The 16,362-nt window shown below is 35.7% G+C and overlaps 3 protein-coding genes across 3 annotated transcripts; 2 read left to right on the top strand and 1 right to left on the bottom strand.

The window, feature by feature from the left end:
• Positions 187 to 2,753, bottom strand: LOC18769218. Its single transcript, XM_007203029.2, has 2 exons — positions 2,383 to 2,753; positions 187 to 1,401 (listed from the first exon to the last, which is right to left on the bottom strand). Exon 2 carries the CDS (start codon positions 1,388 to 1,390, stop codon positions 611 to 613), a length of 780 nt encoding a protein of 259 aa, XP_007203091.1. The 5' UTR covers positions 1,391 to 1,401; positions 2,383 to 2,753; the 3' UTR covers positions 187 to 610.
• On the top strand, positions 7,454 to 10,687 carry LOC18770124 (probable E3 ubiquitin-protein ligase BAH1-like). The gene is made up of 6 exons (XM_007202294.2): positions 7,454 to 7,975; positions 8,839 to 9,083; positions 9,181 to 9,429; positions 9,515 to 9,652; positions 10,128 to 10,186; positions 10,270 to 10,687. The coding sequence occupies exons 1-6, from the start codon at positions 7,768 to 7,770 to the stop codon at positions 10,370 to 10,372; spliced, it is 1,002 nt and encodes a 333-aa protein (XP_007202356.1). The 5' UTR covers positions 7,454 to 7,767; the 3' UTR covers positions 10,373 to 10,687.
• On the top strand, positions 12,378 to 14,761 carry LOC18769427 (receptor-like protein 12). Its single transcript, XM_020568793.1, has 2 exons — positions 12,378 to 14,578; positions 14,646 to 14,761. Exons 1-2 carry the CDS (start codon positions 12,657 to 12,659, stop codon positions 14,671 to 14,673), a joined length of 1,950 nt encoding a protein of 649 aa, XP_020424382.1. The 5' UTR covers positions 12,378 to 12,656; the 3' UTR covers positions 14,674 to 14,761.

Consider the following 16,362-nt stretch of genomic DNA (forward strand, 5'->3'; position numbering starts at 1 on the left):
GTTCAATCAAGAGATTTTTATTTTCATTTTTCAAAATGATGATTAACTTCTGGCTTTGAAATTGAATTTTGGGGGACTTACTTGTGAAGAGCATATGGTTTACAATAAAATCTAATCCTTCTATCAAAGTATTTTGAATGCCTACCCACAAAGAGAACAGATTTGCTTACCATAAATTTTCAGTGATTTCATTTGGGATGATAAAGAACCACAATTTGATGATCATCACCTAATTTTCTATAATCTAATGGACACAATTAATTACACCCAAGTTTTCTTAAACAACCAACTTCATGCAGCATTCTGAATACTCGTTTGAAATTCAGAGAGGCTTTTTCACAGAATTAGCAAATCAATTTGGCATATTCCACGATTTGAACAAAGAAATTTGGCAAAAGAGACTAAACTGCTGCCTGATGCATTTGTAGACATTTTCTTTCCATAAACTATACCAATCCAAATTCTGTACACATCCAAAATGAAACCACATACCTCACTGCATTTAGAGTCACTTTCTTTTTCTTCTCTCTCACACAATTAATTTCCATGATACATATACCGGTTGAGGATGCCCTACTTGGGTTTGTTTGTTTCTCTGCTTGCATTTGCTTTAATAAAAGCATGGCTGGCAGAAGCAGTCGATTGCATGCATGAGCTTCCTCCTAGGCCCTACTGCATTTGCACCCATATCTTTGAGCTTCTTCATGGTCAGATTAACCAACTGAAATTTACTGAGACCCTTCCTCTGGAAAATCCTAACAAACTGCCCCAGTCCTAGTGATGCTAGCCACTGGCTTAACCCGCCAGCTTTCTGAAGCTTCCTCTCAAGATTCAGAGCTCTTAGCCTTTGGTTCAGCAACATTCCCTGATCAAGGAAAATACTTGGGCCATGTGATCGCCTTGGCTGCAAGATAGATTTTGAGGTTTTAGATACTCCCAGAGTTCTATGACATTGAGAAGAAACTATCTGATCTTGATTTCGTAATTCCATTCTTAAATCTTGCCCATATGACTTGGAAAATGTTGAAACGTGTTTAGCAGGAGGACGTTTTCTAGTAAGCTGAATACCCCTTTTGGGAGCAAGAGATTCAATCTTCTTTCGCTCATGAATTGAAGCCGTTTTGGGACACGTCTCAACAGGTAATTGTGATCCATTGCCTGCCACTTCTGTGGCCACAGGTTGCAGCTGAATTGGTCCTGGGTTTGGTGGTGGAGATTTATTAATAACAGGCAGCGGAGGTATCAGAATTTTGACTCTCTGCTTTTTAACTATCACCCAACTATCTTGCAGATCAAGATCATTATCGGAGTTTGAAGACTCAATTAGACCACTGGGAGTATTATTCTTGTGCAGGGCAACCACCAGCTGTCTTTGCCTTTTCTTTGCCATCAGCAGAGAACCTGCTTGTGAAATTAAACGTTGATTGGATAAAAAGCCAATGAGATCATTGTTGAAGGCAAATACGACCAGACAATTGAACATATACTGCTCAAACTCTAGCAGCTGATGACCGAACAATAATTATCTTACGCAAAACAAAAAAGAAAAGAAAAAAGCCGCTTTTACCAAAAATGTAACAAACAAATAGCAAGACTTCACATATTATCTGAATTGGAAACTGGGTTTAAAATTCAACTCCTTATCGTTTAGCATTTAAGACACAACTGCAATATAATTAAAACAAGTAACAAAAATAACTACGAACTCTACGCAACTCCCATGAATCCCTACAGAAGACTACTGGGTACAAATCTCTTAGCATGTAAAAGTTTTCCCTTGTAAAAGATTCTCAGGGCTACAATTTGTTCATATCAGAATTCAGAAATAAAGTCGATAAAAAATTTCAACAACACTATTATAAGCAGCAAGCAGTGCATCATTTATGATTATTGAGCTAGTATTGAAAAATGGGTGTAACAACAAAGAAACAAAATTGAAATTTTTTGTGTGTCCAGCCTTGTTTTCAGATGAACTAAACCACTCAACTATCAATTCTCTCCTTCCCCTAACACATCAGAGGGCATCGGATGAAAAGATTAATCTTGATATTCTTTAGATTTCCCAAGAAACCAAATATGACCCAAACACCAAAACAACAGGATCTTAATTTGTTGGTAATTTGTACAAAACTGAATTGTTTATGCCTACTGTCTTGTTTGGATGGAAGAAAACTTAAGCGAAAGAAAACTTCTGTTTTGGATTATAGCCTCAAGTCTGGCTCAAGAATCAACATTTATCTAAACCTAGCCATCCTCAGAACCCAAACAATCCCAAAAGTTACTGAAACATTGAACAATACTTGCACAAACAGAGAGTGCAACAAAAAGAAAAGTGGGCAATTTGAAAAAGAAAGAACAAGAAAAAACAAAGAGGAAATTCACCAGTAGAGACAACTGAAGGAGGAGTTGATACAGAAGCAGCTGATGGGTAGGCGGTTGTTTCTCTGAGGAAGCCTTCTGGGTCCTCTGGACTTGGGGTGGATCTCAGATCAAACGGGTTTGGGTTAGTTGGGCGGGTGGGTTAGAGTTTTCAGTTGGCTTCGCAGCTGAAGCCTGAATTTTTTGGTTTAGGGGAAGAGAGAGTCTCTGTGGATCCTATTCTGTCGATAGCAGGAGGGGATCGAACCGAGTTGAGGGAGTGATCATGTAGCAAGCGCGCATGGACGAACTACAATTGTCAATTGATGTGGGGATTCAGAGACCCACGTCAATAAGCCATTAAGATTTGGGGCATTTTGGAGTCAGCCCGTGCTAGAGTCGTATTCATACAGAAGGATATATAACGACGTATTTTGTAGTAGTTGGACAATAATATCCTCATTCATTTTCTAAATTGCCTTAGAAAGGCTTCTTGAAATGGCTGCAGAGAACTTCTTCCTTTTGCTTTCCGTTTAGTGTCAAATCATGGATCATCCTTTTATGCAGGGATGACAACGGGTCGGGTAGGGATCGAATATGATAATATTATCTATATACCCGCTTTTTATCTTCGCCTTTATTTTTGAACCTATCTATATTTAATAGATTTCGGAGAATCTCCGTCCCCATCTCCGTCAAGGGATTATTCCCCATACTCGTCCCGAATCTACAAATTTTTTTGCATAAAAAATATTTTATCATTATTTTATAATGGTCAACCACCCCTTTTTTTGCACTTATCATTTTAGATTATATAAGGTTTGCCAGACTTTTGCTTTGACTGATAGAAACTTGGCAACAACAACAAAAATTTGTGTGAATTTTTTTGGTTCAACACACACATTTTAACATTAAGTTTCATATTAAATTGTCATTCAACATATCCAAATTAACTATAAAGTTCAACTCAATTATTCAAAATCACATCAATATGAAATTCCAGAGAAGACTAAGAAGAATTAGGAGAGGGAGGTTAACTTAGAATTAAACATAAATATTATAATTGTATATTTATTTATATAAATACATATACATATATATACTAGCCTCTCTGCACGCGCTTCAGCGCTTGCGAGAGGTTTTTTTTAAAAAAATAAGTAAATTTGTTTTAGAATTAAAAAAGATAAAGTAAATTTAGGTTTTACCCATAAAAAAACTTTTACTTTTGGAAAAAGCCAAAGCTTTTTCAAAAAAGACAGAAAAACCTCTCAACTTTCAAACCAAAGACATGCAAATGTAAAAGATTCTTTAGGAAATCAATAAATAAATAAGGGCAATTTTGTCCATTTCGGCTTCTTTTAAAATTTTTCTCTCTCCTTTGGGCTTTTCCAAAGTCTCCCAAAAGATAATGGGTAGTTGTGTTCCATAAAAATAGGATCCATTATCTGCTTTTTCTTTTTCTTTTAATTTTTTTAAATATGAAAAAGTGTGAATTTATCATATTATCCTCATTTAATTAATAATTTGAATTCTTAATGTTTGCATTAACCAAGGGCATTTTCTGGTATTTTGAATGTTTCACAATTCTCTGCCTTTTGCTTTATATATATAGATATATATTTTGGGTCGGGTTCGGGGATGGGGACGCCAATACCATTCTCTTCCCATACTCGTCAAAGATTTTTCAAGTTCAGGGATCCCCATACCCGATACTTGTTTGACCCTAAAATCTCCTACCGTTAGGGTCAGGGAACCAAAGAGGACCCGCCTCTGCTGAGATTTTTGTCATCCCTGTACGTGGGTGCCTAGGACCTATCCGGCTGCTTTGTTTTTGTTTTTATTTTGTTTTTAAAAATTTATAGTAAAGAGTATATCTGTGTGGCTATAATTGATTTTTTAAATATTTTTTTTAAAAATAATATAGCCGGACGACTTTACTGGTTCTTTTTCTTAAATTATCTTTAATAAATAGTATAGATGAGCGGCTATAGGCTTTTACATATATATGACTTCCAAAGTGTTATTTTTTAAGGAATTATTGCTACTTGAAATCAGAAACAGCACAAGGAAATCGAATGAAATTTTAACACTTCAAATAATAAACAAAGAACAACATAAACTTTGAATTTAAGAAATCCCCCTCCACAACAACAAACTTAAAACTTCGAATTAGAGCCTAAAAGAGTTGAAACACCCCATATTACTTTTTTTTAAATATTAAAAATATATATAATAAATATAATAAACCTCTTTATAAAAAATAAATAAATTAAAAATTGGGCCCCTAGACAGTGCGCCCAGGGTAATCGCACTAACTACCCCTGTCCAGAACCGGCACTGCTTTCACATGAAAAGAAGTTGATATAGCTTCTTCTATTATGATCTCTTCACATGAACTCATGATGCTGCTACGGCTTCATTATGACTACTTGTGCTTGTTAGGAAATTCTTGTTTATCTCATGCTTCCATCATGTTCGCATGCACACAACAAACAATTCACACCATCTTCATCACATGCACACAAAGATAAAGAAAAAAAAACACTCAGAAAATGTAAAGCAAAAAGATACACTCCTCAAGAGAGTCATTTGCAAAAACAACCAAACAATTACAAGGCACAAGAAGAGAAAAGCAATTCAAATATGGCTTTGTCTTCGGTGGAGTAGAGGAGCCTAGGACTTGTAGTCTTTTGTTGCTGAAGGTAAAGAGGTTTTGTTGTTGTCTTTTTTTGGTATTTTGGGCTAGTTTGTAGTATAAGGGTGTAGAAGCACTATAATGTTACTGCATAAGAAAAAATGCCAAGTGAAGAAGCACTTAACTGTTACTGCACAATAGAAACTGATTAGTGTAAAAGTATTTTTCTGTTACTACACAACAGACAGTAATGAGCATAAAGATTTTCTAAAGTTGTGGTCAGATTGAGTTGAATTTTGGATATGTTCTAGGATTCGAGCAGACAAACTAATTTGATGAAGAAATCATTTTCATTTGAGTAAAACAAAAATGGAAGTTTCAGAATGATAAATATGAGTGACGATTTCGTTTCTATCTTTTTATTCCAAACTTCTCCTCAAACTTTTTCTCCTTCTTAGACCATCTCCAATTATGTTAGGGCTAAACTCAAATTTACACCCTTCAAAATACAACTATTCATATATTGCTCGGACTCGAACAATTTTTTTTCCCCAACTATGTATACTCATAATTTTTATCTTTAATTTTTCTTGACATTATTTTTGTTCAAACATTCATGATTTAATTTTCTGAATATTTTAACTTAAAAAATTCAAATTCCAAAATATGGGTATTTATTTAGCATATGAATGAGTATTTATAGAACTTGGGATATGTTTTGGGGTTCGATCTAATTTATAATAATTTTTATTTATTTAACTATTAGATTTTAATTTCAGTCGTCGGATATTTTTTTTCACGTTGAAATAGCCAACTTTTAATCATAGTCGTTGGACTTGAATTTTGAAAAAAATAAAATAAAATTCAAACATGCACCTCTTTTATTGGCCATTGGATTGCAATGGCTAAATGGCCATGGGCAACATGTGTCCCATTATAAGGCGGAGAGGTTAACCCGCTCTTCTTTTTTTGCCTCACATGTGCTTTAGCTTTTGTGTATTTGGGCTCCACCAAACTTTTCGCATGGACTGAAAATTGGATAGGTATTTCACCCAGATTATCAGTCAACCCAAATTTTCACGCCCTTCTGTACATGGGTTGGAGATGATTTTAAGCTAAAAAATTAGATTATTTGGGTGTTGACCCCATGATGTTCCTATCTTCCAATTTCCATTAATCTAACCCATTCTAACTAAATGAGATGAATCTCATCATTACTAAATTCATAGGCTAAATGACTCATAATCAAGGACTAAAATATCGATGAAATTTATAGGCTCTTGTAGGATGCTTGACCTAAATAACTTTCCCTATTTAAAATCTTGTTTTGTGGGATTTTGATTTGATTTAAATCAATTCCCATAATCTTGCAATTTAACCAGATTATCTTCAATTGATTGACCTGATTAATATTTGATTTAAATCAAAGTCAATCACAGAAGATTCTTTTCTTTAATTTTGTCTTCATCTTGAACCATCTGATGCACTTCGTCGGATGTCGCCATGTGTTATTTTTGACAATTAATCCGATTTTGATGAGTCACACGCCACATGGGCAAATTACGGGGCCCAAGATTTAATCCACCGAACCCTAATTATTTTCTTGTCCAATGAAATTTATTGCACCAAAATTTCTTTGTCTACAGGCCCCATTACTACCCGTCTAGTTTTGAGCGCTAACAAAACCTATCATGCAATGCATTTCCTTCCAATTTTTTGTGATAAAATAATAGATAATTGACTAAATACATCCTCCAAAGTTTCAATAAAAAATTTCAAGTTTTTCTTACAATTTCCGTAGTTTTTATTCAATTTTTATCAATATCGATAATTTTCCGATATTTACATCGAAATTTTCGTGTTTTTAAATTACCGATATTTCTGAAACCATCGTTATTTTAGACTTTGCTCATAACCCTAGCTTAGGTGACTCATCTCCCTAGAATTACAATTCATCTTATTATTTAAAGCAAATCTTCATTTGATTTGAAGACTTGAGGGAAAGAGAAATGAATGGGAGGGAGGTGATGCCTTCCCCCACGTTGCAATAAAGTTTTTCAAAATCCCCTAAAAGTAATTGTTAAATAATTTTTGTTTAAATGAATAAAATTACATTTTATTTTCAAACAACCAAATCACGCGTTGAATTATATATAACAATTCATTTTAGTACTGTGATTAGCATTGCCCTAAACCTTAAACTCTAAAGCGTGGCACATGTATATTAAGCAAGTAACTTTTCTAGTCAAGTAACAGCTAGAAACCTATAATTTTTTGTTGGTCAAATGGTCAAACTAGCAGCTAGACGCCAAGAAGCCCCCTTTTCTACACGTATTTCACAACAACCGTTTGTCTTACGGCCGTATTTGGTGTGGTGCTGGCGCTGACGTATATACCATTTGTCCCTTTTGGTTTTTTTCTCCAAAATCCCCCGAAAAACGCGCGGGGACTTGGCCGTTTAAAAACGATCTTCCGCTTCCGGGTACTTCGTCTGGAAACAAGTGGCCACCACTCAAATTTCCTTCTTCTTAACACCCCTCCCGTTTGTTTCCCGAGAAAATTGAGAAGAAGAACGGAAAACAAAAGAAAATGCATAGAGTGTATTGAGCATTGCAATTGCGAGCTCAGACACTCCGAGAACATTCTTCCATCTCCTCCTTATTCACTCAAAAAAGCTTCAATTTTTATTTATTTGTTTATTTTTCCGACTATTTCAGCCAATTTTAGGGTATAAGAAGCCGGATTAGTTTAGGTTAATTTTCGACGGGGGAAATATGAAATTCGGAGATACTTTTACGGAGTTTCTGCATAAGGAACAAGTACGATTCTCGGAGAAGTGCTCGCATGTCGAGTATAAGCGGCTGAAGAAAGTCCTCAAGACTTGTCAGAGTTGTAAGACATTGCAAGAAGCTTCAACTGCTGATCAACAAGAAGGTGCTGCTAATCAAAATAAACAGTTGTGTCAATGTCAATCTTGCCCTGGTAAGAACTGATTTCCCATCTATTTTGTTTTTGCACTTTTTGTGTTTGTTTTTAGTTCTGTTTGAATGAAGCTTATTAACCCAATGTTGGTGATACAATATGATAATGTGAATGATTGTTTTAATTGTTTTGCTGTGGTTCAATTGGATTTGTGGAGTGTGCAATTTTCAATGATCAAAAGGATCACAGATACTATGTTACCTGGTAGGAAAACAACTATTTGAGTGTGTTTAACAACTGTAGGAAACCTGTGTTTGATTTTTGTCATCATCAAGGTTGCAGGGTTTAAAGATCGAGGTTGAGATTTACCCAATTTCTTAGTTCAGGTAGCTACATTCTGCTCAGAGTATTTGAAGAAATCATAGGCTTAAACCATGCTGTTTTTGTGCTTTGGCCCATTTTTGAACTTTTGTTTGACCATAGTTATGTTGTTGTACAAGTGAATGTGTGCGATCGCGCTTACAAGATTTTATTTTTTAAAGAATGTGCGATCTTGCCCTGATTATCCTTTCCTACTTCATTTTCTTATTCCTTAAAAGATGTTTCTATAGAATGAGTTTACGTGTATAGCATTTCTAATCAATGCTTCTCATAGTCCCACTTTAAAATAATGACCGTTACCATTTGGTGGTCATTTAAGTTTTCAAAATTCAAAATTTTGGATCCCTTTTATAGTGACAATTTATGTAAGCTTAGAAGTTTGTGGCCTATTTTGTAAGACTTATTTGTTATTGGTGTTCTTGTCTTAAAAAAAAGCATTCAAGAGTATATGTTCATTCAAAACATGGAAGGCCTATTAGTACTGTTGCTTACTAATGAGTAAAGCTCGTAGTCTTATCTAATCTCAATTTTCTATGTCGCAGCATGTGATCAGGCATTCTTCACAGAGTTAATGAAGGAAGTTTCAGACATAGCTCTATGCTTCAGTTTGAGAGTCAGACATCTCCTCCATCTCCATGTTGCTACTGGAATGCAGAGATACTTACTGTGGTTGCGTCAATGTTTTATGAATGATCAGCAAGCCATGGTAGAAAAAGGGCGGACGCTGATAGAATATGTTACAATGAACGCAATTGCTATCAGAAAAATCCTTAAGAAATATGATAAAGTATGCACCAGACTGGTCAATATTTATTCTCTCTAACTTAGTTGATACTGCTCTGTATCTAACAATGACTTTCTTTGTTTTAAATCTTCTACTACAGGTACATAGCTCTGAAAATGGCAAGATTTTCAAATCCAAGATGCGGGCTGAACATATCGAGCTTTTGCAATCACCTTGGCTTATAGAATTGGGTGCTTTTTCTTTGAATCTTCATGGATCAGATGGTGAAGGCCTCAATGAGCTTTCTGGTCACTTCTCTTGTGATCTTGATATGACACCACCTATAATGACATTGATGCTTCCTGACTCCTTGAAGATGGAATATGATCTGACTTGTGCTGTATGCTTGGTAAGGTCTTACTTTCAGTTGCATTCTGAAGGATAAAAAATTGGCATTTGTACATAGGTGTTCTGATGTGTATTTCATCTCACAGGAAACTGTTTTCAATCCATATGCTTTGAGCTGCGGCCACCTTTTCTGCAAGTCTTGTGCTTGCTCAGCTGCTTCTGTGTTTATCTTCCAAGGCCCTAAATCTGCAGCCCTGGATGCAAAGTGCCCAATATGCAGAGAGGTTGGTGATAATCCAAGCCCCCTTTTCTTTGTTAATATATATATACTTTTAAACTATACAAACATATTCATAACATTCTCCACAAGTATATCTTTAGTTAAAGGGTGCAAGGTTTAATAGCAGGATTTGTAACGTAAATGCTAAAATTATTGAAGTTCTGTCCAGATATATCTTCCAACTTTGCATTTGAGTGAGAACTATGTCCTATTTCTCATCTATCATTAGCAGAATCTAGCCCTTGGAAATATATGCACAATGAAACTATTTTAAACTATGATCTATCAGATAACGTTCTCTTGCTGTGCATCAGACATATGATCTTCTCACTTGATTTTGATGTTTGATCTTTCTTTAACTCGAGTTTTCTCATTTTGTAAGCTTCATTATCTCATTGATTAAAATAAAAATAAATAAAAATTTGAAGTTTCATATCTTAAACTGTTTGATCTTAAGTTCCTATTCTCCTCTAATGCAGGCCGGAGTGTATGCTAAAGCAGTGCACATGTTGGAACTAGATCTGCTCCTGAAAATAAGGTGAATAAACTGAAACCTCCATTGTTCTAAAGTTAATATGAGAAAGGTCAACAAATTTTGACTCCTAAGAAAACCTTTCACAGGTGCAAAGACTACTGGAAAGAGAGGTATACTGCAGAACGTGCAGAGATACTGAAGCAAAGTAAGGAGTTTTGGGATTTACAAGCCAAATATGCGGTGTATTGATCGATCAACGGGAGCTCCTATCTTACCCAATAAAGCTGTGGAAGCTGCAAAATGCATCGGTTTAGAAAGATCATCCTTCTTAGTTTATTCATTGACATGTTAGGAAAATTAGATGTTCTTAGCATACATGACTTGTCTTTCAAGTCTTTCAAGTCTTTCAAGTCTTTCAAGTCTTTCAAATAAAAATTGTTTGGCCCGTGAGCCTTAACTGAAGTGATATGTGGGCACAGACCTTCGAATTTGTGTAAGCAAAGAAAGAAAAGAGCACTAAATTGTATGCTTTAAAGAGGAAATTAGATTTTAGATTTTGTCGAATGGTGGATATTTTCATTAGGTTACACTTACATTACATCGGCTTGGTTTCTGCTTAAATGGAGGAGACATTCCAGAACAACTTCTTTTTTTTTTCTTCTTTTGGGTAAAGTTTTACTATGTAATTCAAAGAAAGCAAAATTTATATGCAACCTGTAAACAGAAAGGTGGAAAAAAAAAAAAAAAAGCATCAAAATCTCAATCACCTATTACAAAATGGATATCATTATTATCATCATCATTTAAAAGCAAAACATCCCAAGAATAAGAAACTAACATTGAACCGATGAGTGTGTTAATAAATATGCACTTTCTGACAAAATGGGTATTATTAGGTCAGAAGTCACTTTTAGTCCATGTAGTTTGGCACTTTAATCATTTTTGACCTTGTAGTTTCAATTCCATCAATTTTGCCATTGTAGTTTCATATTTGTAGCAATTCAAGGACATGTTATTATTCTTGTCAATTTCTTTAACGATGCAAGGGGCAACTTAGTCAACCCAAAACCCTTAAGCGTAAAAGCTTGTTTTAAATTCTCTCAGTTTCATATTAGGGCTCAAAATTCAACCACTAATCCCAATTTTTGAAAAACTTTAAATCCAAATGACCAATTTCAAGCCCTAATATGAAATTAGGGGAGTTTCAGACGAGCTTTTATTCTCAAGAATTTTGGGTTGACGAAATTGCCCCTTGCACTGTCACAGAAATTGACAGGAATACTAACTTGTCCTTGAATTGCTATAAATAAGAAACTATAGGGTTAAAATTGACAGAATTGAAACTACATTGTCAAAAGTGGTTGAAGTGACAAACTATATGGACCAAAAGTGACTTTTAGCCATTAAACTATTCTAATATACGGCCCTAGAATTTGAGGTAGTTAGGGTTGTTATCCTAGTTTTGGCCATGAGCCATGACCATTGATCTTGGCCAAAACCCACCGAAATTTTATTTTATTTTATTTTTTGAGAAAACACTCACCGAAAAATTTAAATAGGAAAGCAACATGTAGACTGTAGCCGGGACAACTCGACGGATAGACTTCAAAGTCACCAAGCCAACCAGTCAATCCATAAAGCAATAAGCTCACAAGTCAATTTCCACACAGTCAATCCATAAAGCAAGCTCACGAGTCACAACAATTTCCACAATGTTCATAGTCAATCCATAAAGCAAGCTCACAAGTCACAATTTCCACAATGTTCAATCCGACGTATATCAACATCTCATGCCACCAATTTTCCATAATTCACGCAATTGTAAAAGTGTAATTTGGTATTTTGGTTGGTCAATGTTTAAAAATTCTAGTTTAACTTGGTGTAATGCACTGAGATTTTCTGGGTTAAAATCTGGTGGTTGGTTGGGAAGCAAGCAAAAGTAATGCATGCATGATGCAAATTGATATTGCACAAGTGTAAATTACTCTATTAAACCCGCTAATTACTACAACCTTCTGTCCAAATTATATTATACCAGAAATAACACATAAATATGGAAAAATATGGAAACCCAGAGCACGTAGGTGGGATGGGACAGTTCAACTTCACAGAGAAAAACATGAACGTGCATTTATGGGCGTATGACTTATCGTGCATTCACGCTTTCTTTTTCCTTGTTACTGACGGAAGAAGACTTCAAAGTCAAGCCAACAGCGACCACAAATACATGATTAATTTCATCAAGCTAGGAGGGAGGAGGCCTTTTCAAATTTACCATGCTGCATGGTAGTTCAAGTTAAGACGGAGTGCAGTTACATGGCCGCGTTGTGTTGCGGATAATCCGAAATTTCTACACCATGACCCTTTGAGGCAAAGGTCCTGACTCTCACTGACCATGCATATGTGTATATATATACACACACACACACATTAAACCCACCACAACCTTTCCTTCTCAAATTCTCATCTGTTGTTCATCACTTTCCCTGATCAGCTATAGCTAGCGTCTCCAGAACTAAAAAGTTTATTCAAAATGAGACATTTGCTCCAATATTTCTTCCTCTTATTCTTAATCCCTACAATCTCTTTTACCATCATCCCTGCAGTTCACAGCCTCTGCACTAAAGACCAGCAACTATCATTGCTCCATTTGAAGCAAAGCCTTACACCTTATCATCATAAACCTTATTCTCCTTTGAACTCAACCAAGGTTATGTACTGGGATTCCAGAACTGACTGTTGTTTTTGGGATGGTGTTACTTGCAGTAGTGATGGACATGTTGTTGGTCTTGACCTTAGCGGAGAAACTATCGGCACCGGAATTGGCTATCGCTCTCCCATTCCATCTGCAATCGGAAACCTTACCAGTTTGAGGTATCTTGATTTATCAAATTCCAATTTCACTGGATCAATTCCAAAGACAATGGGGAACCTAAAACAATTGGTTTATTTGAATTTGTCATCAAACATGCTTAATGGTCCAATTGATTCTATTCAGTGGGAAAATCTTGTTAATCTGATAGATCTCCGCTTGTACGACAATCTACTCGGGGGGAGTATTCCATCCTCTATCTTTGCTCTTCCCATACTGCAATTTTTACTATTTTCCCACAATCAATTCTCTGGTCAACTCCATGAATTTTCTGATGCTTCTTCCTCCTACTTACTTAGCCTTGATTTGAGTTCCAACAATTTGGAAGGACTAATACCCACGTCTATCTTTAATTTTCACGCACTTGAAAGCCTTAATCTTTCTTCAAACAATTTCAGTGCCTTTCCTTTTAATGGTCCCCAACAGCTGAAAAATCTTAATGAAATTGATCTTTCGTACAATAGCTTGCTGATTTTTTATAATGGCACCACTTCCTCATATTCCTCATTTCCAAATATTGTTCGTTTAAATTTGACTTCTAACAAGTTGAGAACAATTCCAGATTTCTTGAGATATCAATCCGGATTACTCAAGTTGGACCTTTCACAAAACCAAATTCAAGGCATGATACCGAAATGGATTTGGGGGCTCGATCTTTTCTCCCTAAATCTTTCTTGTAACTCCTTGGCAACTCTAGAAGGTCCTGTACCTAATTTCACTCTAGTTGAAGTTGACCTTCACTCAAACCAACTCCAGGGGCCACTCCCAACTATCCCATCCAATGGCGGTTATGTGGATTACTCAAGAAATCATTTCAGCTCTAGTATACCATTTGACATTGGTGAGTGTTACTTCTTATCGCTTTCGAGCAATACCTTGCATGGGATCATTCCAAGATCGATATGCAATGCTCGTGATGTTCAGGTTATTGATCTGTCCAATAATTCTCTGACTGGCGTCATTCCCAAATGCTTGTCTGCAATGCCCTATCTTGTAGTACTTAATTTGAGGGGAAACAACCTTACTGGACGTATTTCTAACTTAGAATTTGGAGAAGGTTGTCACCTCAGCACTCTAGACCTTGGTGAAAATCAGATAAAAGGCCAGTTTCCAAAATCTCTAGCCAACTGTAAAGATTTAGAGTTTTTAAACCTTCGAAACAATCAGATAAAAGATGCCTTTCCATGCCTGTTGATGAACATGACATCCTATTTGCGTGTCCTTAGTTTGCGGTCCAACCAATTTTATGGAGGTATTGGATGTCCCAACACCAATGATACATGGCCAAATCTTCAAATCATAGACCTAGCTCATAACAATTTGAGTGGTGAAATACCAGCAACATTTTTGACAACATGGCAATCAATGATGGCTGATGTCCACGAAAAGGTCAATGTCCTAGAATTTTCACAACCAGGCGGGGGGATTTTTGTTGGTTTTTCTTTTGGGGATGCTGTAACAGTTATCAGTAAAGGTTCAGAGAGGTATCTGGTGAAGATTATAACTTCCTACACCTTGATTGACTTCTCATGCAACAAATTCAGTGGATCAATACCTAAGGAAATGGGAGCATTCAAATCACTGTATGTCCTTAACTTGTCAGGTAATGCTTTCGAAGGCGAAATTCCATCCTCATTTGGTAACATGCAGGTACTCGAGTCCTTGGACCTGTCACTGAACAAGCTGAGCGGGCAAATTCCACCACAGTTGGCAAAGCTTACTTTCCTTTCATTCTTGAATCTCTCATATAATCAACTAGTCGGCAGGATCCCAACCAGTACTCAGTTTTCAACATTTCCAAAAGACTCATTTACAGGAAACAAAGGACTATGGGGGCCTCCTTTGACAGTGGATAACAAAGCATCACCACCAGCATTAAATGGAAGCCTTCCAAATTCTGGCCATCGTGGGATTAATTGGGATCTTATCAGTGTTGAAATTGGATTTACAGTTGGGTTTGGAGTTTCCGTTGGGTCACTTGTGTTGTGCAAGAGATGGAGTAAGTGGTATTACAGAGCTATGTACAGGATGGTTCTTAAAATATTCCCACAGCTGGAGGAAAGAATTGGCATTCATCGAAGACATGTTCACATAAATCGAAGGTGGAGACGTTGAGGAGCAATGCAGCTGGACTCCAATCCATGTACGCCTGAAGGCTTGGGGATGTCCCTGGCCATCTTTTTCTTTATTTCAAGATACACGAAATTAGCAATGTGTTTCTGCTGTCATATTTTATCTTAATAATCATTATCTTGTATTATGCAATGTGAGTGCAAAACATATTACTATCGTTTGCTTGCTTAATTTTTGCCATGGTTAAAAGGTTGTCATGACTTTCATATGCCTCCATCCTATTCCACTACGGAAGCTTGGTCAATTCTCGATTCTCTCTTTTCCTCTGTGCTGTAGAAGGGCTCGTGGAGTTCTTTTTAAGTTTTAAGGATGGTTCGGGAATTTTGTAATCTTAGGTTATTTTTATATTTTATTTTTATAAAAAAATAAAATAAAATTAAACAAAGAGATATTTTAAACTAGGTCAAAAGTCACTTTTGGTCCCTGTAGTTTGGCACTTCAACCACTTTTGACCATGTAGTTTCAATTCCGTCAATTTTGCCATTGTAGTTTCGTATTTGTAGCAATTCAAGGACATGTTATTATTCTTGTCAATTTCTTTAACGATGCAAGGGGCAACTTAGTTAACCCAAAATCCTTGAGCGTAAAAGCTTGTATGAAATTCTCTTTATTTCATATTAGGGCTCGACATTCAACCACTAATCCCAATTTTTGAAGAACCCTAATCCCAAATAACCAATTTCAAGCAATAATATGAAATTAGGGGAGTTTCAGACGAGCTTTTATGCTCAAGGTTTTTGGATTGATGAAATTGCCCTTCCACCGTCAAAGAAATTGACAGAAATACTAACTTGTCCTTAAATTGCTACAAATACGAAACTACATGGTTAAAATTGACGGAATTGAAACTGTAGGGTCAAAAGTGGTTGAAGTGACAAATTATAAGGACCAAAAGTGACTTTTAGTCATATTATAATTATTATCATCATTTATATGCACTTTCTGACTTCCATTACTGATGAGTGTGTTAAATACACTCATCAGTAATGAATATTTATTGATACTATACTTTAAAAGTAAAAAATATTACCCTTTCTTTCACCTATATTTTAACACCGAATTATATCATCATGTGTCAATACTCAAATATCATACAATAATTTCTCTCAATTTTAAGGTTCAACTTCGTTCTAAGACGGATTGAAAAAGAAAGATAATCTTTTATTTTTTTTAAACCTTATTCACTTTTATAATAAAATAATAGAGTAATTAGACATTCGTTTGTCACAGTGAT

Source organism: Prunus persica, chromosome G7 (genome assembly GCF_000346465.2).
Source record: "Prunus persica cultivar Lovell chromosome G7, Prunus_persica_NCBIv2, whole genome shotgun sequence".
In the NCBI taxonomy this organism is placed as follows: domain Eukaryota; kingdom Viridiplantae; phylum Streptophyta; class Magnoliopsida; order Rosales; family Rosaceae; genus Prunus; species Prunus persica.